General features: G+C 44.1%; 1 protein-coding gene across 1 annotated transcript in view; it reads right to left on the minus strand.

Annotated features, from left to right (window-relative positions):
- The window catches only part of rhbdf1b (rhomboid 5 homolog 1b), a gene marked incomplete at its 3' end in the record, with an annotated part of 79,178 nt that overhangs the window by 21,183 nt on the left and 35,763 nt on the right, over nt 1-22,232 (minus strand). Inside the window, exons 2-4 of the mRNA XM_080748184.1 lie at nt 13,001-13,178; nt 11,702-11,820; nt 11,103-11,246 (exon numbers count right to left, since the gene is read on the minus strand). Of these exons, the coding sequence (XP_080604310.1) occupies nt 11,103-11,246; nt 11,702-11,820; nt 13,001-13,147 (410 nt within the window). The 5' untranslated portion in view covers nt 13,148-13,178. The remainder of the gene's footprint in view (nt 1-11,102; nt 11,247-11,701; nt 11,821-13,000; nt 13,179-22,232) is intronic.

Consider the following 22,232-nt stretch of genomic DNA (forward strand, 5'->3'; position numbering starts at 1 on the left):
CAGGGACCACCAGTGGGGTTCCAGGTGGTCCCCAGCTAAACAACGTAGAGTTGGTTTAACCGAATGGACCGGTTTCATTTTACACTCTCAAGAGTTACATTATTGTTAAACACCTGACGTTTTACAAAATCCTATCCAAAATGTTTGAAGTTTTGGGTCTGAGAGGCTAAATCTCATCAAATGGTGAGTCAAAAGCTGAATGAATAATGGACCTTGATATGAAAGGGTTGAAAACCACTGATGTAGGCTACTGCATGATGGATGAATGAAACCCCTAGTTTGTCATACTAACTACAGCGCGCCAAGCTGTTGGATTTCTGAAAGGTCACAGTTTTGGTTTTGGATGTGTGCCACCTACCCTGTTTAGCCACGTCTTGACACAGAGAACATGTATTCAAATGTATGTATCTCCTTCCCCATCAAAAGTGTTGTTAGAAGATTGCATGTTTAGTAGCATTTAACAGGCTCATATTTGTTTAAACATTTGCAAAAAAAGTAGTTAGCGCCGGTCGGCCGTCCAAACCCTCCTCCTGAAGTGACCTTTAAATGACTCAAGAAAACAACAAACTAACAGAACACGGCCCAGCCGCTAGATAAAGCTCCTTGTGCAACATGTCTACACGCAAGATTAAGACGTACTGATGCATTCCAGCTTTCCCTCCCTGTAATACACACTCATCCCACTCTTGCACACAATATTAACTGTGCCCCCTGTTATTTGTTATTGGGATATCTCACCAGGTACATTTTGCACATACCTGGAAATTGTCCTCTGCGTCTCCCAGTCCTAACTATTTGGAGCAGTGGGTGCTATTAGTACAGCACCCGGCATTGGTGGAAAAAGTACTCACGTTTTAAAAGTAAAAGTATCAATACGGCAATGTAGTTGTAACTTGTAGTTACAAGCAAAAGTCTGGTATTAAACATTTACTTGAGTAAAAGTACAAATGTATTGGTATCAAAATGTACTTAGTCTTAGAGTACCAAAAGTAGAAAGTACTAATCAAGTTTCACAAGTTTTCAAATGTACAGTATAAAAATCTTCTGAAAATAACTGATCTACAAGCTCACAATGCATGGGATCACGACGCATTGTGAGCTTGTAGGTCATCTATCTTCAAATGGCCGAAATGTATATAGGGGCCGGGCTGAAGTGGTAAATCTAATGTAAACGATAGGAAGATAGATAGATTTGATACAGGAGCTCCATAGTGAGTGAGTGCATGTTTTCATGAACGTGTGGTCATGTTTGTCTGTGACATGTACTCTATGCAGTGTATATATAAAACCTATGTGTGTGTGTAATAGTATGTGAGCGTACTGTATGTACAGTATGTGTGAACCTACATTGTTACTGTATGTGTGCAGTATGTGTTTTTTGCCTATGTGTGCGCATACATACACAGATGTGAAGCCACACCAAGCTGGCACGGAGGAAAACAAGAGTGAATGAGACGTTGTTTCCTTACACAACGTCTGTGTCAGTCCCCTCTTACGTCTCTGGTGTCACCAAGACAGGAAATGAAGAGACTGATGTGCTCTGCCAGATGGTCCGTCTGACCCATTTTTACTGGGTGTGCGTGTGTCTGTGTGTCTGTGTGTGTGTGTGTGTGTGTGTGTGTGTGTGTGTGTGTGTGTGTGTGTGTGTGTGTGTGTGTGTGTGTGTGTGTGTGTGTGTGTGTGTGTGTGTCTGTGTGTGTGTGTGTGCGTGCGCGCAGATAACCAGTTTTACACATGAAATCAAATGCTGCTGACCCTCTCTGTGTTTATTTGAACCCATCAAGCCAATAAAACACAACTTTGACTGTACCGTGATGTGTGTGTTTGTGTGTGTGTGTGTGTGTGTGTGTGTGTGTGTGTGTGTGTGTGTGTATGTGTGTGTGTGTGTGTGTGTGTGTGTGCGCGTTCGTGAGTGCGTGCGTGCAACGTGTTGTGTGTTTGTGTGTGCATGCGTGCGTGCATGTACATGTGTGTGTGTGTGTGTGAGTGCGTGCGTGCAACGTGTTGTGTGTGTGTGTGTGTGCATGCGTGTGTGCACGTGCGTATGTGCGTGTGTGTGTGTGCCTGTCTGTGTGTTCTCACTTCTAAATGTACCAGGCAGTGTGAAAAATGAACAGAGGAAGAAGAGAGGAGTGGAGAGGAGAGGAGAGGAGAGGAGAGGAGAGGAGAGGAGAGGAGAGGAGAGGAGAGGAGAGGAGAGGAGAGGAGAGGAGAGGTGAAAGAGTTATTTCAGTGAAGCAGAGCCAAGTACGGGGGGAGCTGTTTGGAGAAGACTTCAAGAGAACGTGTGGTAATAAACACTTGGGGGCCTCATCACTGAGAAAGACACCAGCTGGGGAAGCCTTTTAAGGCTGCACTAGAAGGCAGGGATGATGATGGGCTGGGGGTGGGCCCTGCCACTCTGATTGTTTTTCTCCCAGAAGGGGGATGTTTTTAGCGAGAGGTCCCTTAGTCACTTAGAGCAGTGGTTCTCAACCTTTTCAGGACGCGACCCCCAAAACAATCATATTTTAACTGGGGAACCCCCCACCCTGACGAGCACTAAGAGTTGAGGAATTACATTTTGTATAACACGGTTCTATTGTGAAAATAGCAGATCTACATGCTCACAACGTGAGGCGTTGTGAACATGTAGATCTGCCATTTTCAAAATTTTAGCCTCTAATATTTGACAATTTGGCCAATGTTTACAGTAATTTGCCATTTTAGAGGGATTAAAAAGTCCTTAAATTGTAACTTTAGAAATGTGGAGATACCCTCTATAGTCTATACACTTGAACTTTATGCTGGTTTGATTACTGTTGAGTGAGAAAACAATGTTGCACCTTAACTCTCATACTGCCAGATTATTTATTTATTTATTGGGTCTGGTGCCATCAAAAAGCGGCTTACCTTTGCGACGTTATAGTAGATAGACAGACAGACATTTATTTATTTATTTTTATTTTTTTGGGTTGTGCAATAGTGCACTTTGGTCTGCCAGGCAGCAGAGGGCGGCGTCATGCGAGAATGAATGTGAATTGTCCTGCTATGTGTTGCCGTACATTCAGAGCAGTCACTGGCTACAGAGCCTTACAGCCAGAGGAAATCAACAAGGAAGTGAATTGTTCTCCGTTGATCTAACGCATAATGGATTTTTTACACCATCACCGCGGAAAATGTGTTTACAGTAGACGGCCGCGCGACCCCTCATCAGCTTACAGTCATCAGACGAACGAACCGAACGAGCGCCGTATTGGCGGAGAGGTCTTGCGCAATCGGGCGAACGTGAACGTTCGAAGCGGTGGGAGAGTTAAAGTTATACCATGTAACTTTTTTATAAAACAAATCTTAAAATTGTCCTAACTGTTAAATCGCTAAAGTTTTAGAACACCCACTACGTTATTTTCAGCTTCTGAAGCCTTCTCTTTATATGTTTTCTATGAGCCGTGAGGGGGGTAGAATTTCGCGGCAAAATGACGTAATCTGCATCATCTGTATACGTTGTGTATACGTTGGCCAATCACATCGCAGATCATACACACATGATACACTACCGGCCAATTACAGTGCATCTTGCGTCTTTTCAGGAAATAGCTTGCTTCAACAGCTTTGTTTACGCTGGTCTAGAAGTCTAGCATGTAACTCCCCAACCGCTGCTCGTAGAGGGACACGAAATACCTCGATGGATGCGTCTCGGCGAGGCGGCCGCGGTGGTCTGAAGGCCCGGTCCGCGGCGAAAAACGGCCGAAAAAAGCAGACACGACCGCGGTTTGCTATACTGCTACAGACCACTAGTTGAGCAACTTACACAGTATAGCTTTAAGTTACTGTAATCATGTGGGGACCCCCCAAAATCATTTGGGGACCTCCCTGGGGGTCCCGACCTACAGGTTGAGAACGACGGGCTTAGAGTGAGATTGAGTGAAACGAAGTAGGTCAGGGTGATTCATATGAGCTCTCACGGTCGCCGGGAAGATCCAGATGTACGTAAATACAAATCTTCCTAGGTAGACAGGGAGAGAGAGAGGGATGGTGAAAGAGGGAGGTTGACAGAGAGACAAGCAGTGGGAGAGAAGGAAAAAGAGATAGAGGTGAGAAATCTAAAGCGTGAGGGAGATAGCGAACAGGAGGCAGAAAAAAAGAGTGTAGGAGTAACATTCAGAGCGAGAATGTTTTATTTTATTTTTCAATCACACACCACTGTTTTATGGCCAAATATTCATTCACAGTTCTGAGGTGGATTCTTAGGATGGAAGAAAATATCGACCATTCATCAACACCTCAGACAGCTGAAGAACACAACTAGTTTGTTTCGAACGGCTAGCCTTTAAGCTACTTACTAAAAGAACCTCATGTGTTCCAATGTATCCAATTTAGTTATTGTTTAGTCACAAGTTCTTGTTAGTACTTCCAGGCAGACTTAACTACCTTTGTCATTATAAGTCTTCAAAACATGTTCAACATAGTGAAAACATACAGTATACAGTAATAGGCAATATTTTGTTTCTTTTTTTATTATCAGTAAGCCTGTAGGTTGACAATTTTCGATAATTTTGCATGACACTGTCATATGACAAAGTATAAAATAAGGAATATAATTTACGGAAAAAGAAACATCAAAATATGAAATATGTTGAGACCATATAAAGGTGTCTTTTTCAGTGTGGGTGTCAACCTTTGCAAACAAACATCTTGCTCCATGGGTGTGTTGTTTACTGTGTTATTTTCTACCTTGCACTCTATCCTTCTGCAGTACTACACTATAAGCCCATTCTCTCTCTTTTTTTTTTTTTAGCGGTGGTCACAACGCTCCTATACGTGGCCGTGTGTGTGGGTCTGTCTGTCTGTTTGTCTGTTTGTCTGTCTGTCTGTCTGTCTGTCTCCGGGTATGTAGCCTGCAGTAACCTTTTCTGACCACACATGTTAAGGGAGGGGCGCTGTTGTTCAGGATAGGCCAGGCATAGGCCAGGCACACTCACACACAAACACACACAGGGGGCACACACACACACACACACACACACAGGGGGCACACACACACACACACACACACACACACACACACACACCACCGCTCAGTTCACACGAGTGTGATTTTTTTTTGTAAAACCCAGTCATTGTAGAATAGTGGGGAGGAAGTGCATGCATACACAAATGGAATGTGCATGTTGTTGGGTGGATGGGTGTGTGCGTGAGTGAGTGTGTATATGTCAATATTGAGCTGCTTGTCTTGTGGGGACATGCACATGTGTCTTTACAGCAAGCATCACTATTAAACCACCCAACCGCAACCACACTGAAACAGTTAGGAACGATTAACAATGCCACATCAGTTAGCGCCTCTGTCCTCCAGGGACGGCTTACTGTAACAACCTGTGTACTGTCATTGTTAAAGGCAAGTTTAGACACAGTGGTTTCACCCACAAAAACAACAACTCCAAAGACCTTCCATCTGCCAATGGCACAAACAGTAAACAATTGCCAACTAAGAACTAAAATGCAATTAGGATGCCAGTGTTGGTGTTTCACTAATGACATTAGATTCCGCCCTGAGGACCCAGAGTACTGCCGGTTTTCACTGTAGATCTATAATTCAGGGCCTATGAAAGCAATTAAGACCTGGGACAGTGTTATAATTGTGATTATTGGACTGACTTGTATCTGATGTTAGAGACAGACTTTATTTGTGAGTGCTTTTCAGCCATTTCATTATTATTTTTACGTCTATTAAGCTTCAAGTCTATTTTTTACCACTTGTGTGTCAGACGGGCGTGGAAATTTGCTGCAATGCAATGCACTCATCTTCACTGTAATCACAGCCTGCATAGATACTGCCATCGTACATTATGCCACAGTAGATGCCAAGTTAAGAGTGCCATACTATCCCCAAGTTTCCAGTGTCCCATGAGCCCTTGCGTGAAATGTGGGCATCACTTCCTGTTCCTCTTAGCTGTTTCATTCTGACTGGTTGATGTTACTGCTATGAGCCTGTGGGACCTGAATCTCTGAATGGTGATTGCTTGGTGCTTTGTTAAATGATTTGAATCAGCTGTGTGGAGGAAGTGAAGCCCACATTAACACACACCCTTTTCCCCAGTAAACTCTTTGGGAAGCGTATATGCACAGCAGCCATATTGGAGAGAAGTTGGGTATCTTCTCACTTCCTTCAAAGGTGTCACCAATGATACTAATGAAGGCTCTGTTCCATTTCATGTAGCACAGTGGTTCTAAAACCTTTTATTTCTGGTGTTTGGTTCCATTTGTACACTCTGAGTTATGCACAATATCAACACCTGATATTGTGACTCTGTTTGACCAGAATGGAACAGAGAGCATTCATTTGTATTATCAGTAACACCTGTGAAGGAAGTGAGAAGAGACCCAACTTCTCTCTATTGAACCAGACTCACCTATCCAGAGAGCTCCAGGAGGGGGTTAGGGTCATCAGGGTCATTCCTGGAAGGCACAGGTCCCAGAGACCAACACCATAGCGTCCTCACTTACCCCTGTGACCTACGTGTCATATCTGACCCCTAACCTCTTGACCTCCTAATCTTCCACAACCACAAGCGCAACCTGTTCCTCTAAGCCAGGTCACATCAGGAGGTGACCACACTGGGTCATACTGTACAAGATTCCATATGGGGATTTCCCGATATTTAGGCCAGCGGTGGCTTACGGTGATTGATAGGGAACGTGGAGAGTGGATCCCCGTACTCTTTACGGCAGTATCTGCATGCCTGGAAATTGCCTCGCGCTAAGGTTCCAGCGTCTGGCGATTGCACAAGGAGCCTCTCGTCAGGGGGCAAGGGTCAGAGACAAGCAGCTAATCCTTGTTGATCTCCATGATAGAAAAGGGAATCCCTTGACAAGGGAGGCTGATCCCGGAGATGATCTCTGACCACAAAGGTCCTATGTTCTGATCATTGACATCTCCTCAGTGGCGAATGGAGTCCATCGATAATGAGTCGAGTTGAATCCGGTTTTGATCAGTCTTAGGTGTAGCTCCAGAAGATGAGCTTTGATCCGAATGTCCCTTTTCCTGAGCAGCAGGAATGGGTTTCAGTCCGGCGTTGTCAGCGACAAAGATTTTCCACTCAGGGTTGAGGTCTTATAACTAAGAGAGGCAGGGTTGATCCTTGATTTAAAAAAAAGAATGAAAGAAAAGAAACATGACACACTGGTACATACTGCAAGTAGTCTCAGTGGCAGCTGGAGCATCTCAGACAGTAGGTTGACCCCTACACACCAGGACGACAAGCACAGGGGAGGTGGTGCTGGGGCTGGATGTCATCAAGGAAATCGTCTCAGATCTCAGCAGAGATTTGTTCTCTTTGGCCATCTAATGTGTGTGCATGCGTGTGTGTGTGTGTGTGTGTGTGTGTGTGTGTGTGTGTGTGTGTGTGTGTGTGTGTGTGTGTGTGTGTGTGTGTGTGTGTGTGTGTGTGTGTGTGTGTGTGTGTGCGTGCGTGCGTGCGTGTGTGCGTGACTGTATGATGTTTGGATTCTGTCCTCTCAACAGCCCCTGTATTCTGGGAATGAAGAGACGGGAAGACAGCAGCTCGGATCCTCATTCAGGTGACTAAATCACTGTCTCTCTTTTTCGGTTTCTCTTCTACGTCTTCTATTTTCTCCGTTGCTGTCATCTCTGTTTTTCTCCTTTTGTTTTACCTTCTGAGCATCTCTTGGTCACATGTTTTTCAGTCCACCAAAGTTCTCTCTCTCTCTCTGTATCTTTCACTTTCTCAGTTTCCCTCTCTGCCTCTTTCTGCCACAGTATTGGTCTCTTTGTATCGCTGAGCCTGTCCAACACCCGTCCACACTCTGTCTCTCCCCCTCTCTCCCTCTGTCCTGTTTAGTGAGTGTGTCTAAACACCAGCTCTCCCACTAACATACCAGCCCGTCACAGGAAGAGGGACTAAAAAGAAGAGAGGGAGAAGAAAAGTGGAAGGATTGTACACACTAGGAGGACAGAGAGAAAGAGGGAGGGAGGGAGGCAGAGAGGGTGATGGGACTTGCCTGGACATGAAACTCTAGGAAATACACACACATACACTTATACATACATACACACACACGCATAAGAATGCTCAAACACACACACAGGCAAACACACACATTTGCACGCATTCACCTACTCAAAAGACCCACATTCAAAGTGTGCACACGGACATGGTAAAAACACACAAAAACAGGTACATTTACACACATCCACACGCGTGTGCACACACACACACACACACACACACACACACACACACACACACACACACACACACACACACACACACACACACACACTGTGTACCACAATCACTGTAAACCACTCAGTAAAACCTTAGTGTTAATTGAACTCAAAAAGTGTACAAATGGAACCAAATAGACCCATGAGGTTAATTTGGTTAGATTTGTGAATTCTCTGAGTGTGCAACCTTTAGGACAGGCTCAGCCATGACACAACATACAAGTCACAAAGTGTGCACATTTGTTCTAATGATCTTAGACAAAACAAATGGTAACAAACGCCCACACACCTACCATTAGAGGTATAATGTAAGAGCGGTACAGCTTTTATCCCTCTGACTCCTTCCTGTGCTGTCAGCTTCAATGGATGATCCTCCACATGAAAAGGCTCTGACTCATAGATGTACACTGCAACGTCCTGAAGGTCCATTTTAATTCCCCCAACATTCAGGATTTTGCAGTGTGGGAGGTTGCCCCCCCCCCCCCCCTCCTGTTATCTTCCAAGGTCAAACAAGGCTTGACAAGGTCAAATGAATCACATGCATGAGTGGATAGAGACACAAATACGCACACACAAATACATACACACATGCATAGACACACACAAGGGTACACACTGATGTATACACACATGTACACAGCACGCTTCCATGCACACACACTTGTGCGCGTGCATGCGTGTGTGCGCGTGCACACACACACACACACACACACACACACACACACACACACACACACACAAGTACAGAAGTACACTTGCGTACACCACCATTGTTTCAGAACCACACATTTAGCTACTCACAAATGGTATGTAATATCTGTATGAGCAATGTTTATCCAGGTAATGTGCTGCTAACCGCAAAAACACAACATCTTGAGTGTCATTCCTGAACACAGTGCATGTGGTTCATGTCACACCCTCTGACTCAATGAAGCAGAACCGCAAACAAAATGTCTGATAAACGTGGAGAAGGAGAATGCTGAGGATTACAAATTGCTCGGTTTTTCAAGCGTACAAATCGATTTGCAGTTCTTGCTTAAGAAGCTTTATCATACATTTATCCTCCAGTGCAAACATAAAGCAAAACGACACTTGAAATTTGAATTACTAAGCAATTTCAAGGTTTTTGTATTTCGTTCAATATTGAGTAAATTCTCTGTTGTTTAAAAAAAACAGGAACAGCCTTTATGTGGCTCACATGAAGCCTTAGACATAAAGAGCCTTTATGAGTGTGTGTTTGTACAAGTGTATGTGCTTGTGTGTCTGTGAGTGTATACTGTATGTGCGTTTTACTGTGTGCAGTGTGTTTGCGTGTATGTATTATACAAAACATCAAAATGACAGGTCGTCAGACTCTACAGAGAATCCAGACTATCCAAGCTATCAATGGATTCATGTGCTAAATTGAGGTATTCGGGAACTCAATCTTAAACAGACCTCCTACCTGGTTTTCAATGTTTCTCAGGAAGTCGGAGAGCACCCAAAAGTGGATGGTGGGATATTCTGACAAATATATTGACAATTTCGTCAACAAATAAAAACTACATTTAAAATGCTAGGGATGGACAAGTGAAGGGGAGATCCAGTAGAACTAAAAGACAAGTCATTTTACGTTTGGTTGCGCTCGGGTGTTGCGCTCTGAAAATAGCATAATGCGATGAGTTGTGAGCTTGTAGATCAGTTATGTTCAGCATGTAACCAAGTGTAAAATCAGCGACAAAATACATTTTAGCCAATCAACTGTAGATTTAATCGACTAAACTCTTTAGTCTTTATTCAAAAGATTATGACTAAAACTAAATCAAAATTTGTGTCAAAATCAACACTAGTATGTTCTATGTCTGTAATTGGTCTGTATTATGTGTGCCTAAGTTCAAGGCAGCTAAAAAGGGCATTTTGGAATAAAGGGATCGAGGGTATGGCGTGAATGTGAAGTACAACAAAAGCTAGTGAGGGAGGGGGGATCGGGGACCCTGGCCGTAAATCTTTTTTTGCAGGCTTAATGCCGGCGTGCTGCCATATCCATTTTCCTGGAGCAGTGGTCTTTTGAAGTATTCTGGTTCCTTTGAAAGACCTGCAGGTGTGATCTTTGATTAGACTACAGTCATTGTGTGTTGACCCCTACAGCACCCACCCACAGAGGCACACGCCCAATTCAAACTTATGTCCATGCCTGCTATGCACGCTATGACGCCGTTTCATCTTCGTCTCCCTTTATCTACTCCCCCACCACAGCTCACAGTTTTTCTTTCGGTTTTCTTCTAGTGTCTCCTGCCTTTGATCCTGCCCTTGGCCTCTCCGTTTCGCATAGCGACATCTCATCGTCTTTGAGAGATAGATTTTCCTCCACGCAAGCATGTGTTATTTTTAGCCCATGTCCCGATGTGCAGTGGTATAATGACTTCACAAAGAGAATAAGCTTCAGTTCATACGTTGTCAAGCAAACGATAGTCAGAGTGAGCACATTCAATTTAATTTCATTATTATTAAAAATGTTTTCCTAAACCCATTGTGCAAAACATGAGACATCTTCATTTAATTGAATTTAAATTGAATAGTGCCTGTCTTGGTAATCAACACTTATATCTGCGTGTGCTCAATCAACAAGTCAAGTGATAATGTTCACCATTTGGGGCCCTTCTTTCACTCCCCCATCCTTCAATCATCAACCCTCCTCCCTCTTTCCACTCCTATTCTCCTGTTTCCTTCCCTCCCTTCTTCTCTGCTCTCTTCTTTCTCTCCTCTCTTCTCGTCTCTCTCTCTCTCTCCCTCTCTCTCCTCCTCTTTCCTTCTCTCCATTTCCCCTCCTTCCTTCAATAGTTCCCCCTCACCCTCCCTCTATCCATGTCTATCTGTCTCCCCCAGGCTTGTATACCTGATGATTTGCTTGGGGATGGAGGAACGTCGCCGGCTGAGTATTTTGGGGACACATGAGCGCCTGCGTATAGTTGACTCCCGGGGGCCTCGGTGGCCCTTAGGGGGGACGGTGTTGACCCGCTCAAAACGCACTCTCTTCTCACTACACACACACGCACAGATGCACACACAGAGATGCACAAACATACAAATACAGACAGACAGACAGACAGATAGCCAGACACACAAACAAATATACATATACAGCACACACAAACACACACACACACAAAGGTGTGGATGCCGACACACATGCACATGCGTACGGGGAAGCAAAGGGGAAAGACCAACCGTACACAGGTGGAAGACGGAGTGGAGAGGGAGAGAAAGAAAGGAGAAAAAGAAAGCAAGGTTAATGAGCATTGAAAACAGGTCAAGTTAAAATTCCACTTTTAGTTCAGGTATTGTTAGTCTGGAATGGAGGTATTAGTCGAGTAAATAATGTATAAAGCAAGAAAAGCAGAACGCACCCTGAGAAGTGTGTGTGTGTGTGTGTGTGTGTGTGTGTGTGTGTGTGTGTGTGTGTGTGTGTGTGTGTGTGTGTGTGTGTGTGTGTACCTCTTGATGGAATGTGTGATGGATGGGAGCCTCTGAGGAGGTCTGAGGTAGTTGTTGTCCAGGGCAGAGATGGCCGTCTGGGCGTTCTCCCCTGGCATACTGACACTTCGCAGGAAGCCCTGCGGACACTTCACAGGCTGAGGCGCACGCACACACACACACACACACACACACACACACACACACACACACACACACACACACACACTCAAATTTACGAGGGAGTTTACCCACTACCAATGGTTTAAGTTTAGTTCCAGTGTAGGCATAATTATGCAACATATTCTCACCTTCAAAGCGTCAGACAACTGACGCCCTGTCAAGTACCGTAAAGCGTCGGACGAGGGGACGCTTTGGGTATGCCTACTGTGTCAAGGGTTGGATGAATTGGGTATGGCCAGTGGTCTAAGAAGAAAGAAAAAAAAGGCGTTCCCGAAGCGAGATTCGATACCACTATGAAGGGTTTACCAGCCACCCGACGCTACCGTTCACGCCACTATAAACGACGGAGCTGCGCCGTCTCAGGCGCTCATGAGCGCCGAGAGCCGCCGCCGAGGGAGCGGTAGCGACCGAGGGAGCGGTAGCGAACGGTGCGACGTTCCGTTATTATCCACGTTGTCAAAGATAAAAGCACAAAAAAAGGAATTTCCCAGACGTCTCTTTAGCTCAGTCGGTAGAGCATGATGACAGCTAAAACTGAGACCTGGGTTCGATTCCCAGTGACTGGAAAATATTCCAGTAAACATATGTCGGCGCATGCGTACTAAGACTCTCCGTTCTCGTCTGACCGTAGAGGCTGTAAGCATTCCAAAGCGTCACACGGGTGAAGCAGAAAGCGATTTGGGAACGCGCCGGGAGGGTGAAGCAGAGGGGGTGAGAATGGGCTGAATTAGGTTACACCTACACCAGTCTAGTTGTAAATTCCTCTGTAAAAAACGATACATCATTTGTGTGGGTGTGTCATTAGGAAAGTGTGTTTACGTGTGTGTGTATCTCATTGTGACTGTGCGCATGCGTGCGTGTGGGTATGGGTGTGTCATCTGTTAGTGTGGGTGTGTCATCTAGTGTGTGTGCGTATGGGTGTGTCATCTGTCAGTGTGGGTGTGTCATCTGTTAGTGTGGGTGTGTCATCTGTCAGTGTGGGTGTGTCATCTGTCAGTGTGGGTGTGTCATCTGTTAGTGTGGGTGTGTCATCAGGACAGTGTGGGTGTGTCATCAGGACAGTGTGGGTGTGTCATCAGGACAGTGTGGGTGTGTCATCAGGACAGTGTGGGTGTGTCATCAGGACAGTGTGCTTACCTGTGGGACAGTCAGTGTGGGTGTGTCATCGGGGGTGAGATGGATGGCAGGGATGTCCACTCTGAGCCATGGAGGTTTCTTCCTCTGCAGACTGCTGTTTCTGCAGCCCTCTGAGGCCTGGGTCTGACCCTGACCCTGCTCAGCCATGCTGCTCTCTACCGGCCCCTGCACCTGCCAGCTGAAACCCCAACACACAATACAGGGATAGTAGGGTTAGATAAGTTGGTAACCAACCGGGTCGATTACGATCTACACGTCGATCGTCAAAGACGTCACCGTAGATGACAAATACACACACATGGATTTGTGTATTTCGCACGGCCATTCATTTCAATGAGAGTTAGCCTGTAGCACGAAGCCCGGTCTGGTATCTGTTGAAGCCATTCAAATGGACGTAAATAAGTATCGCAAATAGCCGCCGGGACCCAAATACCCGCCGGGGGTTCAAATCGATTTCACGAATTAAGCGCCCGGGCGATTATTTGGAAATATATGGCAGTCCAAAGATTGAGAGGTCACTCGTATAACCACTCAAATTATTGAAAATGGACTGACCCAGTCAGAGGAGCAGTATGTTACACAGCTCGCTCGCTGTCTGTGAGTGTGTCTGTACTCTGCACTCAGGCTGGCTGGCCGGTCTGGCCCAAGCCAGCAGCCTCACTATTGTTTTACTTGACCGGTCGGTTCAGCCTGGAATGGACCATCCCAAAACTAGGTTATGCTATGCTTGGTTATTGGACGCATCGCATACACGGCACGTATGAGCTTGTAGATAGATCGGCATTTTTTTATTTTTTACTTCCCAAATCTTGAAAGGGCCACGTTAAACGAGAAAAAGCTTGCAAGACACTGTGATTTTTTTATAAGCTTCCATGTGTCAAGGGAAAGCTGAACAAGCATGGCTGCTTTGTGTCAGCAATATCCTGTTTCATATTCTTAGACACACACAATCATCTGCTGTTGTCCTTTGAACAAACAGAGGTTGAACACAGGTCAGTTGCAATTAATTGATACAGAACACATTTACACTAGGAGAGTCAAAGCTCAAAGTGGTATACACATCTTGTGAGTGTTGTTTCGTGCTTACGCAACATTTACATGAGCTCCCAGGTATGTAAAGGTAATTGTCTCTGTGAATGATGATGCAATTCCATCCTTCCAGCCCATCCTGCAATGCAGTGTTCTCTAGTTTCATCTTTCTGTTCTTCTCTCAAGCAGAACAGTAAATGCTGACATGGCCCCACTGTCCCCGAACAGTTAGGAAGAACATGACAACATAAAAGCAAATTCAGTGTTGCATGACAGTTTTCTTCAGTGTTTGCAGGATTCATTGAAATCAAACACCACTTGCTAATTTCACTAAACCCCAATCTGAATGCTGACCAGTGTTTGTTTAGAAGCTCCATCCACAGGGAGGCTTAAAACACATGCTCCAGGTGAGGCTCGAACTCACAACCTCGGCATCACTCTGCAGGCTACTGTCTTATAAGTACCGCGCGCTGACCGATTGCGCCACTGGAGCTTGTTTGCTATTGTTGACCAGAGTTCTATGTGACAGTCACCGGGACACTGTAGCTGCAGTGCTCCGCCACAAGATGGCACTGCGGTTCTCATAACTAAATGATCTTCTACTACAGTATGTTGACTGACTGACCTTTCCCTCTCTCTGCTGAAGTCTGTCTGTCTGTCTGTCTGTCTGTCTGTCTGTCTGTCTGTCTGTCTGTCTGTCTGTCTGTCTGTCTGTCTGTTTGTCTTCCCTCTCTTGTCTTAGAGGTGATTGCTGGTATCTGAAGGCTCATATTTTATACTTTGAATCAGACTCCAAACATCAAGACCTCCGTGCTAGTACGAGGGAACACACAGGGAGAATATGAGAAAGATGGCAAGAGAGAGAGAGAGAGAGAGAGAGAGAGAGAGGTAAAGTGTGTTGATTGATCTGCACAAAAACAGTAGGAAAGCCACAGAATCAGAGGCCAAAGCCTCATCTCATCCTGTTGGTTGATGGGTAATGACTCTAAGGTTAAAGGCAGGGCTTCGGGGAGTGTCAGTGGTTTCCTTATGGAATCAACTCTCTGTTGTTCTGGTGGTCAGAACATGGCCTGTCTCCTTCCAACTTTAGAGCAGTGGTTAAATTAATACGTTTTTGGCCATGGACCCCCATCTGAAAATGTTTTGTGCCAGGGACCCCCAGAGGAGAAGCTTGGTGTTAAAAATAAGTGCCAATACACCAATGCTTTTAAAGAAATGTTTAAAAATAGCAAATGCACGTACAAGCTTGCAGCGTGGCACGACTGTGAGCTTTTAGATCTGCTATTTCTGAATAGCCAACTGATTGTGATGCTATATTAACTAGTGTTCCACCCAAACACAGAATCAAGAGCAGGGTGAACACCTCCAACCACAAGCCCACAAAGCATCACAGTGCAGGGGTTTTGGTAATATTTAGACATTTAAAAATTTTAAAAATTTGATTCTACTCAGCACTGGGATAAACCCCTTAACTACTTGATCTAAGCTTGCATTCAATGTGTCGCATTGCGACACGTTGTGAGATTGTAGATCTGCTTTTTCTGCCAAAGAGATTTGGTGTAGAAGGAAACAAGAGCAGACCGAGTACAGAGCCAACTCAGGTCTGTTTTACGAAGTACAGAGAAGTAGAGATGACTTCACAAGATGGCAACCCACTGTCCATTGAGTTCAATGGACAGGTGGGACCATCTTGCCAGTGCTGCCAGTCCTTTCCTCTTTCTACGCTTTACTTCAGGTCTCTACAACGTCCTGTCTAAATAAAGGAAAATGCCACTATAGTCTTAATTCTTTGTAGCAGATCTTTTACGGAATCTTAAAACATGCAGATAAAAGCTGGTCCAGCGCCAGCAATTGCTGTAAAATCTCAATTAAAACAATCGTCATGTCTTTGCATTGTGCAAGCACTAGACATTTTGTAGATCTGGTCGAACTACGTCAGCTTCTATATCACTCTACTGAGTTTGGTACCACATGCCGAGCGATCGCACCACTGGTGTGCTCCTGTGGAGTCAATGGCATTGCTCTTTTTTTATCTGGTGGAAAGAAACCAGATCAGTAATCACCTCACTTTCTTTGACGACCATTGATTACCTCTTCTGGATAGGCTATTCATGTCACATGGTAGAGCTAAGGGCCAATCGCAGGACAGTACCCCAGGAGTGCCCTTCCAGACAATGGGGCGAGAACCAGGCTATGGGGGAAATTAGCAGTGTTGGCAAAAGTACTCAAATGTTTGTTGTCCCTGCTTAGCATTGACTTAGCATTGACAACATTGTCATGATCGTACAACTATCTAGTTTTAACGTTCAGAACGTTTTCTTTTTGGACAATAAAACATTGACAGGCAGGGGGGAAAAAATCCATGAAGGACACGGAATGCAATCGTTCACTCGCCGTTGGAAAATTGACTTATTAGACTATTCTGGATGTGTGGCTAACGGCTAACGCTAACGTTAGCTGCAGGCTAACGCAGGCATGTTATACACAATTACTCATGGAATAAAACGGCGACCCAATTCACTAAAATGTGATAAAGCCACAAAAGCATCTCAAAATATCTAGGCTACATTTCACATAAACGCCAGAGCTTAACTCTGCATGTAAATAGGACTTTTTTTAAATTAATGTGAGAGATCGTGACATATTTTTGTTGGTCCTCCCAGAATATGGCTAACATGCTAGTCCTAGCCAGCCTGTATTAGCCCTTTGTAGCCAAATGCGGTAATATCGAGACTCCATTACTTAGCGATATTTATTCCGGTATTTATTCCGTTAATGTAATGCCACGTATGTTCCAAATGAACAATTATTAACCATGTAATGTTGTTATAATGATTTAATCTATTATTTATTTATTATCCCGTTTTCTTCTTCTCTGGCTTTGGAGGGAAAAATGATCCGCTTGCTTCCTGCCTGGAGGCGTCTGTGACTTCCTCAAATGCTGCGGTCCTTTCCTTTGTTGTTGAGTTAGCTTAGCATTGAATAGAACAGTATCCACGTCCAGAGCGTTTCTTTTTGGACAATAAAACATTGACAGGAATGACAGCCAGGGGGAAAAATCTATCAGAAGGACACATGGAATGTAATCGTTCCTTTGCCGTCGGAAAGTTGACTTATTAGACTATTCTGGATGACTGTTTATTAGTGGCTAACGGCTAACGCTAGCTAGCGCTAGCTGCAGGCTAATGTAGCTATCGTATAAACAACTGGGTTACTGGAATAAAACGTGATCCAACTCTATTTTTGCCAATCTATGAAAATCTACAAGCTCACAATGCGAGGTGGTTGAGCCTGTAGATTGTGGTTTATTATCAGAGTCAGATGATCCTTCACGAAGTTACACAAACACTGAGACCCATGTTACACAAAGCACTTAGCATAGCTACAGTTAGCTATTTTAGGTGTTGATGTCCAGTTTCGAGCAGTAATTCACACAGTTACTGTGTGTGAATTATTTAGAAACTGACCATTAACACCTGAAGACTATTGGCAAACGTGGGCTTATGACAGCAGAACAAAGGATTACATTTGGGCATTATGAGAAAGAGATAGAATAGTAGTTCTCGTTTATTGATACCAGTGGTGGAAAAAGTACTCACATACTATACTCAAGTAAAAGTATCAGCACTAACTAAAGTTTTCAAGTAAATGTAGTGGACTAAATGTATGATATTTGGATCTGAGATGTATTGTGGAGTAGAAGTAAAAGTATTGGAAATAGGAAACAGGTACAGTACAGTAGGCCTACATGTAACGGAAGCTTTTCCCCAATAAATAAAAAAATACATTCACAACAAAATACATGCTAACTCGGTATCATAGCTGTATGTCTATAAGCATCCACACCACAGTTGCACATAATTATTATTTAAAGCAGGAAAATGTAAATAATATAAGGAATAGACAGGACATTCACAGGCGTCTACTGCAGATTACATCCCACAATAGTCAGTCAGTTATATGTTCACTTTGTCACGTTCATTCAAAGCATTATGGGAACATTGAGCAGTCATCATCATCTTCATCTCAATATACTTTTCCAAATACAAATGTGTTTAAAAGCATCGCCTGGTCTTCCTGGTTGCTGCTTCTTCTTTTCTTTGGGGTTTATTGGTGGTTGGTGTAACCTTAAAGGTGCATTACCGCCACCAACTGGAGAACCCACTCATGAAAACCCATTTTATTTCAATGGCTGAAGGACAAAATGTTTGACACTGCAGTGGTGTAATAAAAAAACAATCCACCATAGAACTAATTTATTCTTTGTCAGAATATCTGAAAGAACCAGGGAATTTGTGTCTGAACAGCCAATTGATAGGATTATAGCAGAACGATTCGAATTGGAATGGAATTGTGTTAAGTGGCCTTTAATAGCTTGCATTCGACGAATTTCAATCTGAAAGAACCAAAATGTGTTGGGACAATTAGAAGTAGCCTACACTAGTATATAGACATGCATCAAATACTCATCTTTTAAATACATTTGTATCCCTTGCCCCTCTTACTGTTTTAGACATATTTTTTATTTTTTTATTTACATATCGACTGCATAGTACTGCGTTCTATTAGGCATTCAATGATATATGAGATACTTTAATGGTTTCCTGTGGAAATAAGCTTAGTCTTTTCATGGATCTCCTTTTAGTGGACATTGTACCAGTGAACGGTATCATCCTGAAACTGTACCCTTTCCTATGCAAACTTCTAATAAATAAAGCATAGCGTAAGTTTATGCAGGGCATGGGAGTCAAGTCGCCGCCAGTCTGAGTGTCAGTTGTCAGTCAGCTCTGTTCTCATACCTCATTAACATATCTGCTGGTCATTATGTCACATGACTGCCATACTCCAATCAGAGCTCTCAATCAGTAGGGAAGGCTCCTTTAAATAGAGCTTGCTTTCCCTACCAATGCTTGGTTCCGAAGCTTCGGAATCATTTGCTGCTTGCTGCTGCGGCTGCTCTACTCTCTGTTTCTGCTCGAAAGCTTGGTGATACCATATGGTTCTGCTTTAGATACTGCTTACTGCCGTGCTGCTTCAATAGCAATGCTAGCCTGCTTTTATATCTGTTGCTATCACTATGCTACTGCTAACAGTGTTATGCCTAATGTTAACTACAGCTATCATGATGCACTACTTCATTAGTTCTCATTTACGTGTTTACTACTACTCATAACTTGAACAAGGTCTCATCTAAAATGTATTACTAGCATGCTTGCTTCTCAGAAGAGAAAACATTTCAACAGTATAGCATATGCTAACAGTGGTAGTAGTGGAAGCTTCAAATTGTTTGTAGCAACATAAGCTAACAGCATGCTTTGCTCTACAGTGCACCCCGAACCATGATGGCATTGGCTGTGATTTGTGCTGCCTAGAACAGTATGTGAACTGTTGTTCCTGCCCAGCTTCCAGTGCTGTTTGTCTCCAGCAGATGCCACACTGGGTTTCTTAAATCTTTAATCGCAGGGCTACACTCTGCAAACACCAGCTAGTTCGGCAGCTAATCCAACATGTTGGCCGGTGTGGCCATACTCCCTTCAGATGCATGGCTCCATGCAGGGATTCCCATCCTGCTTTAAACAGGTGTAGCCTATGCTATTATTGATATCATGCATGGATGATATTCTGATGCTATTGCTCACTTTTAATATATGCCTCTTTTCCCAACATTGCTGCTAATCATATACTAATGCTACTTTTACTCTGCAGGCAGGTTGGAACTACTGAGTATATTTGTGTATTAAGATTAATGCTTTGCTCATTCAGGAATCATGTCAAGTGTTTACAGGAGTAGCACTGCCCCTTTAAGGGCAGAGCATAAGGGGAGGTGGCTGCGTCTGGGCCTGTTTGGCCATGCAGAAGCCTGAGTCCGAGTGTTTGTTGGGGACCTGTCCTTGAGGAGTGGTTCAGCTAGTATTCGGTAAGAGTCTTGAATCAAATATTGATGCTTAGATAATTCAGTGGTACAGCATTTCAAGATGTTAGAAGTTTTATGGAGGGGGTTTAAATGTTTAATGGTTAACATATGCCTTTCATGGGTGTAAGAACTTGTTACCATGAGAGAGATTGTCATGTGCTACAGTTGAATTAGTCCATATTCAACTAACTGCCACTACTTGGAGTAAAGTAGGTGAGATTGCGGCATTCAAGCGAGGATCAAACACGCTCACTCTCACACTTGCTTAAGTATGGAAATGAAGGTTCTTGCACAGGTGATTATTTGGCTTTATAAACACCATAGTTAATGTCCTATGTGGTGGAATGGTGGAAAGTTGATAAGGGAGGTTGTTAAATGGGCAATGCATCATGGGTAGTGTAGTCTATGTACTGCTACCATACACATTCACACTGTTCTCAGTCTAGCAGTGTTGCCAGGTCTGCCCATTATAAGCAACTCGGTCTTGTTTCCCCATAACTTCTAGTTGTGGGTTGTTTTGTTCGGGCTTGTTCTGAAGTAAAGTTGCTTATTTGGCTTGCTTTCAACATCCTTCCAACATGCTTCCTGTTAGAATCAGCCTAGTCTGTGTGCAGAGTGGGTTAATTCCCTTTTTGAGCCACATGAGGTCAAGCAGCTACTGTGTGTGTAGTGTGGGGAGAGTTGAAGACTTGTTAGAAGGTTGCATGGGAAAAGTCCTAGGAAGCTCTCCCTATTTACTCAGGAACCTTTGAGAGAGAGGTTTGAGTGAGAGGAATATTCCAGCATGGTGAGAGGCTTGTTCACTGCTAAATGCTAATGTTAGCGCATTTGGAACCTTTGAGTTGTATAGAGTAAGAGGATACATTCCAGCATGGGGAGAGGCTTGTTCACTGCTAAATGCTAATGTTTGAGGCTAATGCTAGTAACTCAGGGGTTGTCATTGTCTCATGCTACAACGCTAGCATGGCAACACTGGGATAGCCATGTGAAAAGCTTGTTCACTGCTAAATGCTTATGTTAGCGGCTAACGCTAATGTCTTGTGCTACAAACGCTAGCATGATAACACTTAAGTGGCCATGTGAAATGGATAAACTGAGTTGATTATTGTATCTATGCACAGCCAGTACATGCTGAACGTTGTTCGGAACAGCGTTAAACACTTGTTCTGTAATTTTGCACACTGAAAGGCTCTTCGGTGTAAAAACTATTTACTGCAGGCTGGCTGTTGCTTTGACTCTACCATTTCTCTGTATGCTCAACTTATGCTCATGCTAAAGCTGCTACATGTCTGTTGCTAACAACATGTTTCATTTCCAGGCTTCTTTCTTTATCAGTCGTGCTGCTATCTCGGATGCTACAATGATCACATAATTGTGCTAATGGCTTGTTGCTGCTGCTTCAGTCAGATACTATCATGTGTCCTATAATTTCAGCTATTGCTAGCTCCACTCAACCTGCTGCTGCCTGCTAGCATAACTGCTAATAATTACAGCTAATGCTACTGCTAGTTAATGCTGACATCATGTTTAACTTTACAACTCATGCTAAAGCTGATACATGTCGGTTGCTAACATCATGTTATCATTACAGCTCCATGCCGGAGCTGCGGCATGCCCACTGCTATGGCCTCAGGTTTTATCATTGCAGCTTCAGGCTAAAGCTGCTACATGTTCTGCTAAATTGTGTTTTTCTTTATAGCTTCTTGCTGAGGCTGCTACATGTCTGCTGCTAACATCATGTTTAACTTTTCAGCTTCATACTGGAGCTGCTGCAGCATTTCATTGCAGCGTTGTGCTGCAGTGCTGCGTGCTTTCTGCTAACATGTTTATCTTTATAGTTCGTCCACTACTGTATAATACCATGAGGCCAGTCAGGAGCCGGTCGGCACTGCAGAGGGCATTGCTACTACAGCTTCAGCTAACGCTACTTCTGCTGCAACCATGAGCCCGCCTGCCTGCATGCTGCCTGTACTCCCGCCTGCCTGCACGCTGCCTGCCCGCCTGCTGCACACCCGCCCGCCCGCCTGCTGCGCGCCCGCCCCCTGCTGTCCCGCCTGCTTGCACGCTACAGATTCGGCAGACGGGAGTGGCTGCCTGCCTGTTTCATGAGCGACATCCATGTGTCGGGAATGGGATGATCGAGGATTCTGGATCGAGGATGCTCACCTGGACCTCCTCCCGAGCCATGAAAGGCAGGTCATTCGTTAATCAAACTGCATCTTCATCTAAAGGCATAATTATATGGCTGATAAGTCAGATGTATTATATAGATTGCATGGTTGTATTATA

Source organism: Nannobrachium achirus (genome assembly GCF_963921795.1).
Source record: "Nannobrachium achirus genome assembly, chromosome: 18".
NCBI lineage: Eukaryota > Metazoa > Chordata > Actinopteri > Myctophiformes > Myctophidae > Nannobrachium > Nannobrachium achirus.